This window comes from Heteronotia binoei, chromosome 12, assembly GCF_032191835.1.
Source record: "Heteronotia binoei isolate CCM8104 ecotype False Entrance Well chromosome 12, APGP_CSIRO_Hbin_v1, whole genome shotgun sequence".
Classification (NCBI taxonomy): Eukaryota; Metazoa; Chordata; class Lepidosauria; order Squamata; family Gekkonidae; genus Heteronotia; species Heteronotia binoei.
Window position 1 is genome coordinate 3,933,815 of NC_083234.1, and position 12,824 is coordinate 3,946,638.

The 12,824-nt window shown below is 49.1% G+C and overlaps 1 protein-coding gene across 1 annotated transcript in view; it reads left to right on the forward strand.

The window, feature by feature from the left end:
- CADM1 (cell adhesion molecule 1) overlaps positions 1-12,824 on the forward strand; it is a 461,138-nt gene that overhangs the window by 346,134 nt on the left and 102,180 nt on the right. Inside the window, 3 exon segments of the mRNA XM_060251647.1 lie at positions 1,243-1,389; positions 3,726-3,878; positions 10,585-10,722. Of these exon segments, the coding sequence (XP_060107630.1) occupies positions 1,243-1,389; positions 3,726-3,878; positions 10,585-10,722 (438 nt within the window).

Here is a 12,824-nt window from a genome sequence, read left to right on the forward strand (position 1 = left end):
TTTCGGATTTTTATAGTTTATGCGTGGGTGATTATTCTTTTGACTTTAATAGTGCTTAGCTGCGTCTCAGGAACTGCCTGGAGTCCACTGTTCATAAGGTCAGGGCTGTACATTCACATTTTAATAATAAATAAGCAAACTTGAGGAAATTAATATCCATTGCATGCTGCGCTGCCGTGGTCCCTCTGCACCGTGGCGGTGGGGGAGTGGGCAGCAGGTGCTTCCACCTGTCTCTTGGGTGGGGGAGTCTGTTACTCTTCAACCCAGCCAGGGAGTGAGTGGAAATTCAGGCCTTTGCTGTGTCCATTCAAAAGGGCAGTTGATTTGTCAATATGGCCGTTCAGGTCTTCTTCCAGTGGGTGAGCTGCTTGGCTTCATATGCAAATGTTATTCCTGGATTCTTGAGGGATCCATTTTTTGAAGTATCCCCCCCCCCCCATAAAAAAAGCTGATGAGTAGAGCCCCCAGAAGGGGAGAAAAACACAATGCTGCATGAGAAAGAAGAAGACTGCAGGTTTATACCCCGCCCTTCTCTCTGAAAGACAGAGCAGCTTACAATCTCCTATTATCTTCTCCCCCCGCAACAAACACCTTGTGAGGTGGGTGAGGCTGAGAGGGCTCTCACAACAGCCGCCCTTTCAAGGACAACTCCTGCGAGAGCTCTGGCTGACCCAAGGCCATTCCAGCAGGTGCAAGTGGAGGAGTGGGGAATCAAACCTGGTTCTCCCAGATAAGAGAGCTCTGGCTGACCCAAGGCCATTCCAGCAGCTGCAAGTGGAGGAGTGGGGAATCAAACCTGGTTCTCCCAGATAAGAGAGCTCTGGCTGACCCAAGGCCATTCCAGCAGCTGCAAGTGGAGTGGGGAATCAAACCCGGTTCTCCCAGATAAGAGCTCTGGCTGACCCAAGGCCATTCCAGCAGTTGCAAGTGGAGGAGTGGGGGATCAAACCCGGTTCTCCCAGATAAGAGTCCGCACACTTAACCGCTACACCAAAAAGGTCGAAACAAAGAAAAAGAAAGTAAATACATTCTGCTTTTCTTTTGTCTTTGTTCCAGCCTTTTTGGTTACCTTTCTTGTGCAGGGTTGTGTTTCTCTCCCCTTTTGGAGGTTGCGCTCATCTGTTTTTTTGCATTCCAGGGCACATCAAAAGTCTTTTCTCTTGAATGGTCCTCTGTGAGCTAACGTAAGCGTCTGATGCGAACTGACTCCTCTTGACTGTCTTTTTCTCCATTCAACTGAAGGTGATGGCCAGAACTTGTTTACAGAAGACGTGACGGTCGTGGAGGGCGACGTCGCCACCATCAGCTGCAGAGTCAAAAACAGCGATGATTCGGTGATTCAGCTATTGAATCCTAACAGACAGACCATTTATTTCAGAGACTTCAGACGTGAGTTTCCAGCCCTGTTTTGTTTGGGTGTCAAGTCGTGATGGGTTGCCGAAGCTTCCTTTTCTGAATTTAATGTTAGACGCTTCAGGGGGTTTAGTGAATTCTTCCACGAGAAGGTAGCTGCTGATACTCAGGATGCCTCCCTGATTGAACGGAAGCCGTGTGTGGTCCCTTTTAGAAACCAGACTCTCTTGGCACACACCAGGAACTGGTCGGAGGAATGCGCACTGTTGCAGCCAAGGGCCAACATTTTTAGCTGACAAACAAAATCCATGCCGAGTTCAGCACTGGGTCTGCGGACGCGTTTGGCTCAAGGGCTGAATGTCCACAGTAGCCCTTGCTTAATTCCGCAGCAAAATCTCCAGTGAGCCAAGGCATAAAGTGGTTTTAACCATATTGTGTCGAAAGCTTAACAGAAAGGAGACTTGGGTTAAAATCTAAACTATGTGTTCCTGATGTATGTTTGTTTGTTTGTTTCATAGCCTCTAACCACATGCAGCAGTGGAGTCTGGCAGACAGACAGCGTATTGTGGTCCTCCTTGGTTTGCAGTCTCTCAGGCACAGCCATAACATTTGACACAGCTCCACTCTTAAACACCCAGTGACAGTTCAGTCTTCTCCTTTGCAGCGTTCCTTTTAAGGGCCTTTCCCAAAAGGCCTTTATTTTGCAGCCTGAGAAGAAGAAGACCCAGCCCTTCTCTCTGAATCAGAGTCTCAGAGCAACTTACAATCTCCTTTATCTGCTTCCCCTACAACAGACACCCTGTGAGGTGGGTGGGGCTGAGAGGGCTCTCACGGCAGCTGCCCTTTCAAGGACAATTCCTGTGATAACTCTGGCTAACTCAAGGCCATTCCAGCAGGTGCAAGTGGAGGAGTGGGGAATCAAACCCAGTTCTCCCAGATAAGAGAGCTATGGCTGACCCAAGGCCATTTCAGCAGGTGCAAGTGGAGGAGTGGGGAATCAAACCCGGTTCTCCCAGATAAGAGAGCTCTGGCTGACCCAAGGCCATTTCAGCAGGTGCAAGTGGAGGAGTGGGGAATCAAACCCGGTTCTCCCAGATAAGAGAGCTCTGGCTGACCCAAGGCCATTTCAGCAGGTGCAATTGGAGGAGTGGGGAATCAAACCCGGTTCTCCCAGATAAGAGAGATCTGGCTGACTGAAGGCCATTCCAGCAGCTGCAATTGGAGGAGTGGGGAATTAAACCTGGTTCTCCCAGATAAGAGAGCTCTGGCTGACCCAAGGCCATTCCAGCAGCTGCGAGTGGAGGAGTGGGGAATCAAACCCGGTTCTCCCAGATAAGAGTCAGCACACTTCACCACTACACCAAACTGGCTCTCTTGAGCGTTTGGTATTTAGTTATTAGTGTTACTTATTACTCATCTTTCTCCCTGGGACTCAAGGCGAGATCGCCCAGAGTGAGCCAGCACAGTCAACAAAAGGGAACAGTTCAGGAGGGTTTTAGAAGTCTGGAACCGCCCCCTCCCCGAAGGAACTGAAGCAGAGTTAAGCATTCACTTGACACATTAAGCAGTACAGAAGTAACATAAACAGGATCCTACTGGCTGTTAGTTGAAACGCAGCAGTCTAGACCCCAGTCCCTAGCCGCTTAGCCAAGCAAGTTCGTAACACCATTTTGTGTAGGGCATCTCTTATAACTTGGGCAGAAAAACCCTCTTGAATAGTTCAGTTTTGCATGGTTTGCAGAAGGCCAGGAAAGGGTTAGGGTTAGGGTTAGCCTTCCTGCTGCTCTTTTCTGCCAGAGGGTGGGTGGGTGGGGTAAAAGGCATAAATAATAACTTGATCCCAGGAATGTGTTTGCTTTTATTTATGTTTGATTTATGATTAGAGCTTATTACAGTCCAAGATGAAGAGCCAGAACAGGAGTCCCCAACATGGTGCCCACAGGCTCCAGGAAACCCACCGACACCTTCCCTGGTGTCCACAAAGTATTTTAGGAAAGGGGAAGAGCCAGGTGGAGCTTTTGTTCAGCAAGGCTTCTGATTGGCCGTTGGAGGTTTGATTGACTGTGCAGATTCTTAAAAAAATCTCTTTGACAATAGCTGCCACTACAGCACATGGATTTCCACTGTGCAACTGAAGGGAAGCTGCGGCTGCCATTTTGTGGCTGGCTCTGCCTCCTGGGGCAGCCATTTTGTGGCTGCACTTAGCACTCTGTGTCAGAACTCCAAAGGTGCCTTCGGGCTCAAAAAAGGCTGGGGAACCCCTGAACCAGGGTAACAGCATGCAGAAGGAATTTTTCCGGTGTGATTCTGGGGAGGAGGTTTCTCTCTGCTTTGTGTTTGTGGTGATCCCTGATTGTCTCTTTGTTTCACAGCTTTGAAGGACAGCAGGTTTCAATTGGTGAATTTCTCTAACAGCGAGCTGCGAGTGTCACTGACAAATGTCTCTATTTCGGACGAAGGAAGATACTTCTGTCAACTCTACACAGATCCCCCCCAGGAAATTTTCATGACGATTACGGTGCTTGGTAAGGCAGTCTCGAAATGGCTTTCTTTTTGTGTCGAGTTGGCAAAGTGATGGAAGGAAAGAGGAGTCAAGGGATATTTTCAGAAAAAGGGTTGAAAAGACCTCCCGTTTTCTGCCAATCTTTCCGCAGGCCATTTCTCACCTGATGCCTTGTTCAGGGGCTTCTGCTGCATTTGTCTGTATCTTCAGATATGTGAAAATATATCCCCAAGGCCATGATCCACAGAATAGTGTTGGGGACAGGATATGTGAACACACAGTGCATTCCCAAAAAGGCACACTCCACCCCGTGCCTGCCCTGTTCTTCAGATGGGGACACAGTAATTCACACTGTGCCTTTTTCCAGTCTGTATTTGAAACTGTTGGCAGTTTGCCTTCATTTCTCTGCAACTGGGGCTTATTCGGTTTATTTGTTTCATTTGTACCCAATGTTTCTCCCCGGGTGGGGGGGGGGAGGAGAAGAAGAATTGCAGATTTATACCCCGCCCTTCTCTCGGAATCAGAGACTCAGAGCGGCGTACAATCTCCTATATCTTCTCCCCCCACAATAGACACCCTGCAAGGTGGGTGAGGCTGAGAGGGCTCTCACAGCTGCCCTTTCAAGGACAACTCCTACAAGAGCTATGGCTGACCCAAGGCCCTTCCAGCAGCTGCAAGTGGAGGAGGAGGAAAAGAAGACCACAGATTTATACCCCGCCCTCCTCTCTGAATCAGAGACTCAGAGCTGCTCACAATCTCCTTTATCTTCTTCCCCCACAACAGACACCCTGTGAGGTGGGTGGGGCTGAGAGGGCTCTCACAGCAACTGCCCTTTCAAGGACAACCTCTGCCAGAGCTATGGCTGACCCAAGGCCATTCCAGCAGCTGCAAGTGGAGGAGTGGGGAATCAAACCCGGTTCTCCCAGATAAGACTCCATGCACTTAACCACTACGCCAAACTGGCTCTCCAAAGGGGCATGCATTGTCCTCTCCTCCTCCCCTTCCTCCCCTTTTTCCTCACAACAACCCTGTGAGGCAGGTCATGCTGAAAGCATGTGCCTGGCCCAGGGTCACCCATCAGGCTTTCATGGCAGAGTGCAGGGATTCGAACCTGAGATCCCCACACCTCTGTCCAGCACCCTAAGCACGACAGCACGCTGTGTCTCTCTCACGCTCTGAAACTGGGGTGCGGAGAAGAAAGAGCCTCGAGCCCTGCGGCTTCTGTACCGTGCCCATCCTCCAAATAAAACTCACCTCTAGGAAGCCAAATGTCTATCAAATTGCATTATGCATGCTAAATATATTTGCTGGTTAGGGTATGAATATTCAGTGCCCAGACATAAAGCAATCTCCCTTGGCCGCCCTTGCTGCTTTATTCTGAAAGCCTCTGTTTATCTTAGGAGTTCTGAGACAGTGTAATAAAGGGTCTGGTGGGTAATATATTAGCCTCTTTGTTGCCGTCTCTGGTGCTGTTTTAAAGTCAAGTGTTAAGCACACACACAGCCATCCTGCCTCTTGACACACTGAAGATTCTGCCAGGGATCTCTCTGCACGCTCCGTTGTTCCGGGCAGTCACCAAAACCTTGACCAGAATCTCGCCGCGTCAAACAATAGGAGGCGGAAGGGGTCATTTTTTTTGTTTTACCTTTGATGCCAGTCACAGTTTTTCTCATACTGTGTGGAATGAACTCTTGTGTCCCTCCTCTGTGGTACTCTTTATTCAATCTTTACACTTTGCTGAACAATTACCAGTTTAAGATGTTGAATTTACGTCTCCACAGAGTCGTTTGCATTCATCTTGCTTTTCCACTGGAGGGGAAAGGAGAGGTATGGACTCTCACGCCCAACAAGAGGGGGAAACAGGAATATTGAAACACACACTGTTTCAGCACAGCTAGTATGCCTGTGGGCAGCTGCTTTAGACCAGGAGTCCCCACCTGTGGAAGCCGTTGCACCTGCTGAGATCTTCCCTGGGGCCGGCCAAGTGGGTGTGACCAAGAAGGGCGCTTGCCGTGCAAGACTTCTGATTGGACACTGGAGATATAATTGGCTGTTCAGATTAAAACAGTGTTCCAGCAACAGCTGCTACTGCAGTGTTGGTTTTATTCTCTCTCTCTCTGTCTTCCTTCCCTGTGTGTGTGTGTGTATCTATAGCTATATATACATGATCTGTCTGTCTATCTAGCTAGCTATCCATCCAGGGGTGGAATTCTAGCAGGAGCTCTTTTGCATATTAGGCCACACACCCCTGATGTAGCCAATCCTCCAAGAGCTTGCAAGCTCTTTTTTGTAGGCTTTTGGAGGATTGACTACATCAGGGGTGCGTGACCTAATATGCAAAGCAGCTCCTGCTAGAATTCCATCCATCCATCATCATTATCTATCCGTTTGTCTATCCATCTGTCTGTCTATCCATCCGTCTATCCGTCCGTCTGTCTGTCTGTCTATCTATCTATCTGGAGAGCCAGTTTGGTGTAGTGGTTAAGTGTGCGGACTCTTATCTGGGAGAACCGGGTTTGATTCCCCACTCCTCCACTTGCACCTGCTGGAATGGCCTTGGGTCAGCCAGAGCTCTGGCAGAGGTTGTCCTTGAAAGGGCAGCTGCTGTGAGAGCCCTCTCCAGCCCCACCCACCTCACAGGGTGTCTGTTGTGGGGGAGGAAGGGAAAGGAGATTGTGAGCCGCGCTGAGACTCTTCGGAGTGGAGGGCGGGATATAAATCCAATGTCTTCATCTACCTCACAGGGTGTCTGTTGTGGGGGAGGAAGGGAAAGGAGATTGTGAGCCGCTCTGAGACTCTTCAGAGTGGAGGGCGGGATATAAATCCAATATCTTCTTCTTCATCTTCTACCTACCTACCTACCTACCTACCTACCTACCTACCTACCTACCTACCTACCTACCTACCTATCTATCTATCTATCTATCTATCTATCTATCTATCTATCTATCTATCTATCTATCTATCTATCTATCTATCTATCTATCTATCTATCTATCTATCTATCTATCTATCTATCTATCTATCTATCTAGCTAGCTAGCTAGCTAGCTATCTATCTATCTATCTATCTATCTGAGCTATCTATCTATCGAGCTATCTATCTGTCGAGCTATCTATCGAGGTACTGAGCTATCTGTTGAGCTATCTATCTATCGAGGTATTGAGCTATCTATCGAGCTATCATCTGCCCATTTCTCTCTCTCTCTGTCCACACACCACACACACACACACACACATTCTCCCCCTGCATTTGGGCATCCTGTGTGGCTCTGCCTTCTGCAGCAGCCATTTTTTGGTTCTGCCCCCCCCCCCAGCAGCCTATGTCAGCTTTCCAAAGGTGCCCATGGGATGGGAAAGGTTGGGGGATGCCTGCTTTAAACAGATGAGGTAAGAAGGCCAAGCTGTAGCTCAAATACAATTTGGTATCTTTTAAGAACTCCCTGTGAGTCTTTGTTGGTCTGTTGCATTCCTTCCATCCCTGTGGTATCCCCAGCCATGCCTTTCTTCCCCACCCCCTGTACTTTGAGAGAAAAGGCAGAGAAGACTGCAGGAGCATGAAGGCTCCTTGAGCCTCATTTAGTACTTTTTGATTGATAAAACTGCAAGACAACCCTCAGGATTTTTTCCCCCAGTTCAGCTATCTACCAGTGTTTATCTGGCAATGTTGGAAGAAGAACCTAGGCGGGGCCTAATCCATGTATTGGCTCACTCTGCCCTGGCCCCTCCCAGCCAAAGGATTTGGGCATCTTCCTGCCACTATTTTTATTTTATTTTAGGCAATTTATAATCCGCCCATTCCCAAAAATGGGCTCAGGGCAGATGACAACATTCTCCCGACTACTCCCCATGGCCAAGTGCCCGCCCTCTTTCCAAGGCAGACCCCCAGGTTCTGCTGCCTGTGTTGCCCCCCTACTTAATGTTCAAACAGTGGCAAGCAGACCCAGGGCAGGATAAACGTAGCTGCCCAGTACAAATGCCGAATGCCGTTGTAGTAGCCCCGGATCCAGATTAGTCTTACTTTGTTGCAAGAGTGCCTGAAATCGCCGCACACGATCTCCCCCAGTGTGCTTCTGGAGGAGGTACGTGGAATCTCTCCTCCTCTCCCCCCCCCCCCCCCACCAATTTAATAAGATTCTGTTCCATCTCAACATGCTAATATTTATAGGGGGAAGTGTTTAAAATTAGCCTGAACATGAATTTTGTTGACTACCTTCACCTTTTGGGAGTTATTTCTCAGCGCTGCTAAGTGTGATCCGTTTTTTCCTGCTGCTGTCTCAATTGATATATTTAGTTTAATGAGGTCTGTGTTCATTGCTGAAGAGGCATTTCAGTGGGTGCTGCCTCCATAACACCCTCCCGCCCCCCGCTAGGAAGTCTTGGCTGTCTGTGTACAGCTGGGGGGAGAGGTGATATGAAAGTATGTCTGTGAGCCCCCTCTCTTGGGTAGAGAGCCCATTGGGAAGAACAGGTCTGGCTACCCTTTTAAAAAGATAAGAAGATATTGGATTTATGTCCCGCCCTATACTCTGAATCTCAGAGACTCAGAGCAGTCACAATCGCCTTTTACCTCCGGCTGAGAGAGCTGTCCCAGAAGCTTCCCTTTCGAAGACAGCTCTGTGAGAGCCATGGCTGACCCGAGGCCATTCCAGCAGCTGCAGGTGAAGGAGTGGGGAATCAAACCCGGTTCTCCCAGATCAGAGTCTGCACACTTAACCACTGCACCAAAGTGGCTCTCGGAGAGGACTTCTGTGTCCCAGTGACCTGCGACAATTACTGGGGTGGGCTGTGGCTCAGTGGTAGAGCCTCTGCTTGGCATGCAGAAGGTCCCCGGTTCAATCCCCGGCAGCATCTCCAGTCCAAAGGACCAGGCAGTAGGTGATGGGAAAGACCCTTTTTCTGCCTGAGACCCCAGAGAGCAGCTGCCAATCAGAGACTCGGATGGACCAAGGGCCTGATTCAGTATGAGGTGCCCTCTTATGTTCCTGTGTTCCTTTCAAGTTTCAGTCATGCATCCCTGCCCCCTCCCCCTGCCCGCCCGAGCACATGTGCAAGGATGTATGTCTGCACCCAGTTCAGGGATGTGTGATATCTGTCTCCTCCACACCGAAGTGTGAAGTGTGCTACCTAATTCCCTTGATCATGCACGTGATACATTTTACGAGCATTTGTTCATCAGCTGGGAAAAAAAAAACACCCAAACGTTATTCATCTTTGAGTCACCCAACTTGCTTCTTTGGAACAATCAAAGAAAAAGAAAAATCCCCACTTTTGAAAATACCAATTTAAATATTTAAAGGATTCATGTGAAGTGTGATACCACCAGACATCTGCTAACACTGTGATAACTGAATATGAAAGAGGATATGTGTAGTAGTCCCTACCCCATTTCTGTTCTGTTGTTGGGGTGGGGGGGCAAGAAGGGGAGGACAGAATGGAAGGGAGGTTTCCCCTGCGCTCACGGGCTTTGTGATCCTGTTGAACGCCTTAAATTCGGTCTTTGCTGGATTACTTCCATGGATCAGTGCAGCCCACCCCCACCCGCTGCTTTGGCTTTGGGTTTCAGAAATCCCCCAGAGCTCTACCACAGAATGCACTCCAGAGAAGAAGCAAAACCATGACAATTGCTCTCTGACGCCAGATTCTGTCCTTTGCGTCAAACGTCTCTCCACAACTTACTCAGTTCTGTTTTCTCAGGAAACAGAGAAGCAGTTCGTGTTAAGAGGGTGGCCTGTTCTTCCCCTGGTTTGGACCTCCTGCTTATTTTTTTTTAAATGTTAAGCTTTGTGAAATGGTTTTGAAATGGTGATTTAAGCTCCAAAGGAGGGGAAAAGGCAGGGTTCAGAAGACAACTTCAGGTGTTCTGGGGACGGGTCATGGCTTAGTTGTAGAGCACCTGCTTCACATGCAGAAGGCCCCAGGTTCAATCCCTGGCGTCTCTAGAAGAAGGCCGCAGATTTTAGGGAGGGATGGTGGCTCAGTGGTAGAGCATCTGCTTGGTAAGCAAAAGGTCCCAGGTTCAATCCCCGGCATCTCCCAACTAAAAAGGGTCCAGGCAAATAGGCATGAAAAACCTCAGCTTGAGACTCTGGAGAGCCGCTGCCAGTCTGAGTAGACAATACTGACTTTGATGGACCCAGGGTCTGATTCAGTAGAAGGCAGCTTCATATGTTCATTTATACCCCACCCTTCTCTCTGAATCAGAGTCACAGAGCAGCTTACAATCTCCTTTATCTTCTTCCCCCACAATAGACACCCTGTGAGGTGGGTGGGGCTGAGAGCTCTCTCACAACAGTACCCTTTCAAGGACAACTCCTGTGAGAGCTATGGCAAACCCACGGCCATTCCAGCAGCTGCAAGTGGAGGAGTGGGGAATCAAACCCGATTCTCCCAGATAAGAGTCCGCGCACTTAACCGCTACACCAAACTTGCTGTCTAGTTAAAAGGATCAGGCAGGAGGTGATGGGCAAAACGTCAGCCTGAGATCGCAGAGAGCCGCTGCCAGTCTGAGCAGACAAGACTTACCTTGATGAACCAAGAGGGCCTGCTTCAGTAGGAGGCAGCTTCAGGAGTTCCTGACAGGAGAGGGGCAGATGCCCAGGTCAACTCTTCAGCTGGCAAGACGTGTTTCTCCAGCAGGTCTCTTGGTTGCGAAGTTCCTTGCGGTTATTGCCAAATGTCAGAACATGCTGAAACTTTCTCCCCCCCCCCCCCAATGCTTTGTTTCAGTCCCACCACGTAACTTGGTGCTCGACATCCAGAAGGACACGGTGGTGGAAGGCGAAGAGATTGAGCTGAACTGTACCGCCATGGCCAGCAGACCAGCCACGACGATCAAGTGGTACAAAGGCAGCAAGGAGCTAACCGGTAGCCCACTCCTCCTCCGTCCGCTTCATGGTGTGGCTGTGGTTTCTTGAGATGATAGAATTTTTGCTTGTCTTTAAAATATCTTTTTTTTCCTTCCTGCTTCTGTTCAAAACCATGGTGTCAGCTTTCTGCCGTTAAAACAAACAAAAAAAATGGGGAGGGGGGAGGTAGTCCTAACGGTTATCAAAGATTTCAGGTTTTCACGGCTGGCAACATCATTAGGGTTTGTAGAATCTTTCGGGCTCAAGTGCCGTGTTCTACTGGAGAAAGTTTTCCTTCCAAACGTTTTGTTCTCAGCTGCGGAGAACATCCTCAGTGGCGTTGCAGCCGGAGCAGGCGCTCTGACCTTCTTGGCTGCTGTGCATTGAGTGAGGCCAGGACTGCTGGAGAGCTGCTATTTCTAGGCTGGAGGGGGTGTGATGAAAGGGCAATTAGTTTGTGGATGTGCCCATCAAACCCACCAAACAGTGGGCACATTCACAAACCTATTGCCCTTTCATCACACCCCCTCCAGCTTATAAATAGCAGCTCTCCAGCAGCCCTGGCCCCACTCAATGCACAGCAGCCAAGAAGGTCAGAGCGCCTGCTCCGGCTGCAACGCCACTGAGGATGTTCTCCGCAGCTGAGAACAAAACGTCTGGAAGGAAAACTTTCTCTAGTAGAACACGGCACTTGAGCCCGAAAGATTCTACAAGTCCTAACGGTACTTGAAAGATCAGCTGAAGCAGCAGCCAAATAAGCCACAGAATAAAATTGCCTTAAGCTGATGACTTCTGCCCGAGACCCTGAAGAGCCGCTGCCAGTCTAAGTAGACAATACTGACTTCAGTGGACCAAAGGGGGTCTGATTCAGTATAAGGCAGTTTCGTGTGTGTTCATGCAATGTCAGCAAAATTGGCTCCATATTTGTCTCTGGCGAGCATAATTCTACAATTGGGGTACCACCACAGAGAAGGCCCTGTACCCAGGTGCCACTGGGGGTGGAGCTTCCTCAAAAATATCTTAACGATCAGTCAGCTTCATGTGGGAGCCGATTGTCCTGCAGAAGTCCTGGTCCCAAATAATTGAGCTCTTAATATGTCAAAACCAACTCGTTGAATTGAACGTAGGAGCAGACCGGCAGCCAGTAAAGTAACAGCACAGATTGTAGTTTATTAGCCTGGCAGCCATGTCTTAGGTCTGTGGAAACCTCTACATTACTTCAGAGACCTCTCCACCTGCGGTGCATCGCAGGAATCTAATCTGGGTGTTTCCAGAATGTGCATCTCTGTGACCTCATGTTTCTCTGGAGAAGGCTTTAGCTGTTGCTGCAACTTGAACTTGTTAAAAAAAAAAACCCTATTGTGCTGGATGTCCAAAGTCACAATTTCCAACTCACGATTTCCAAAATAAGGTCTGGGCCCCCTGTTGTACCGCTGAAGTGTGAACATCGGTGAAGCTAACAAGCTGGGCACAGCTTCTTGAGCTGAATATTGGTTCTGGGTCTCAGATTTCTTCTGGCTGCAGGTCCCTATGATTTTGGCCACTAATGAGCAGGGATTAATCTCACCACACTGGGCTCTGCACAGAGCGGCCAAGGACTCAGGTGTGCAAACACACCTAGCCTTTCCCTCAGCAGGTATTTTGAATGCCCACACAAGGCTGCTCAGTCCCATCTGGTCTTGTGGGGTGGGGAAAATGGCTATGGCAGGGGAGTAGACTGGTGTGGCTGCAGCAACCATCACACACCAACACACAGTTTAATCTTCCCGGTCATTCTGTTGCTGGCCTGAGAGTGGCAGTCCTCAAACAGGGAAACTTCAAGGGGAGAGTTCAATGGGAGACTGCTGAACTTGAGTTCAATCACAAATTCAAAACAATGGACTCCTCCCCCCACCCCCAAGGGCTGAATGGGGAGGTCGGACTCTTATCTCACTACAGATGCTACTCTTCTGCCCCTAAGCATTTCTTCTCTGTTCTAATCAAGCAAACTGCTATGTGTGTTGTATTTTTGCACCCTGAGTTCCTCCTTTGCAGCACCACTCCCACCTTCTAATTGGGATATGAGGACTTGAGAATCTCCAGTCCGACTCATATCTGATGTAGGGAGCATTGACTCTCAAA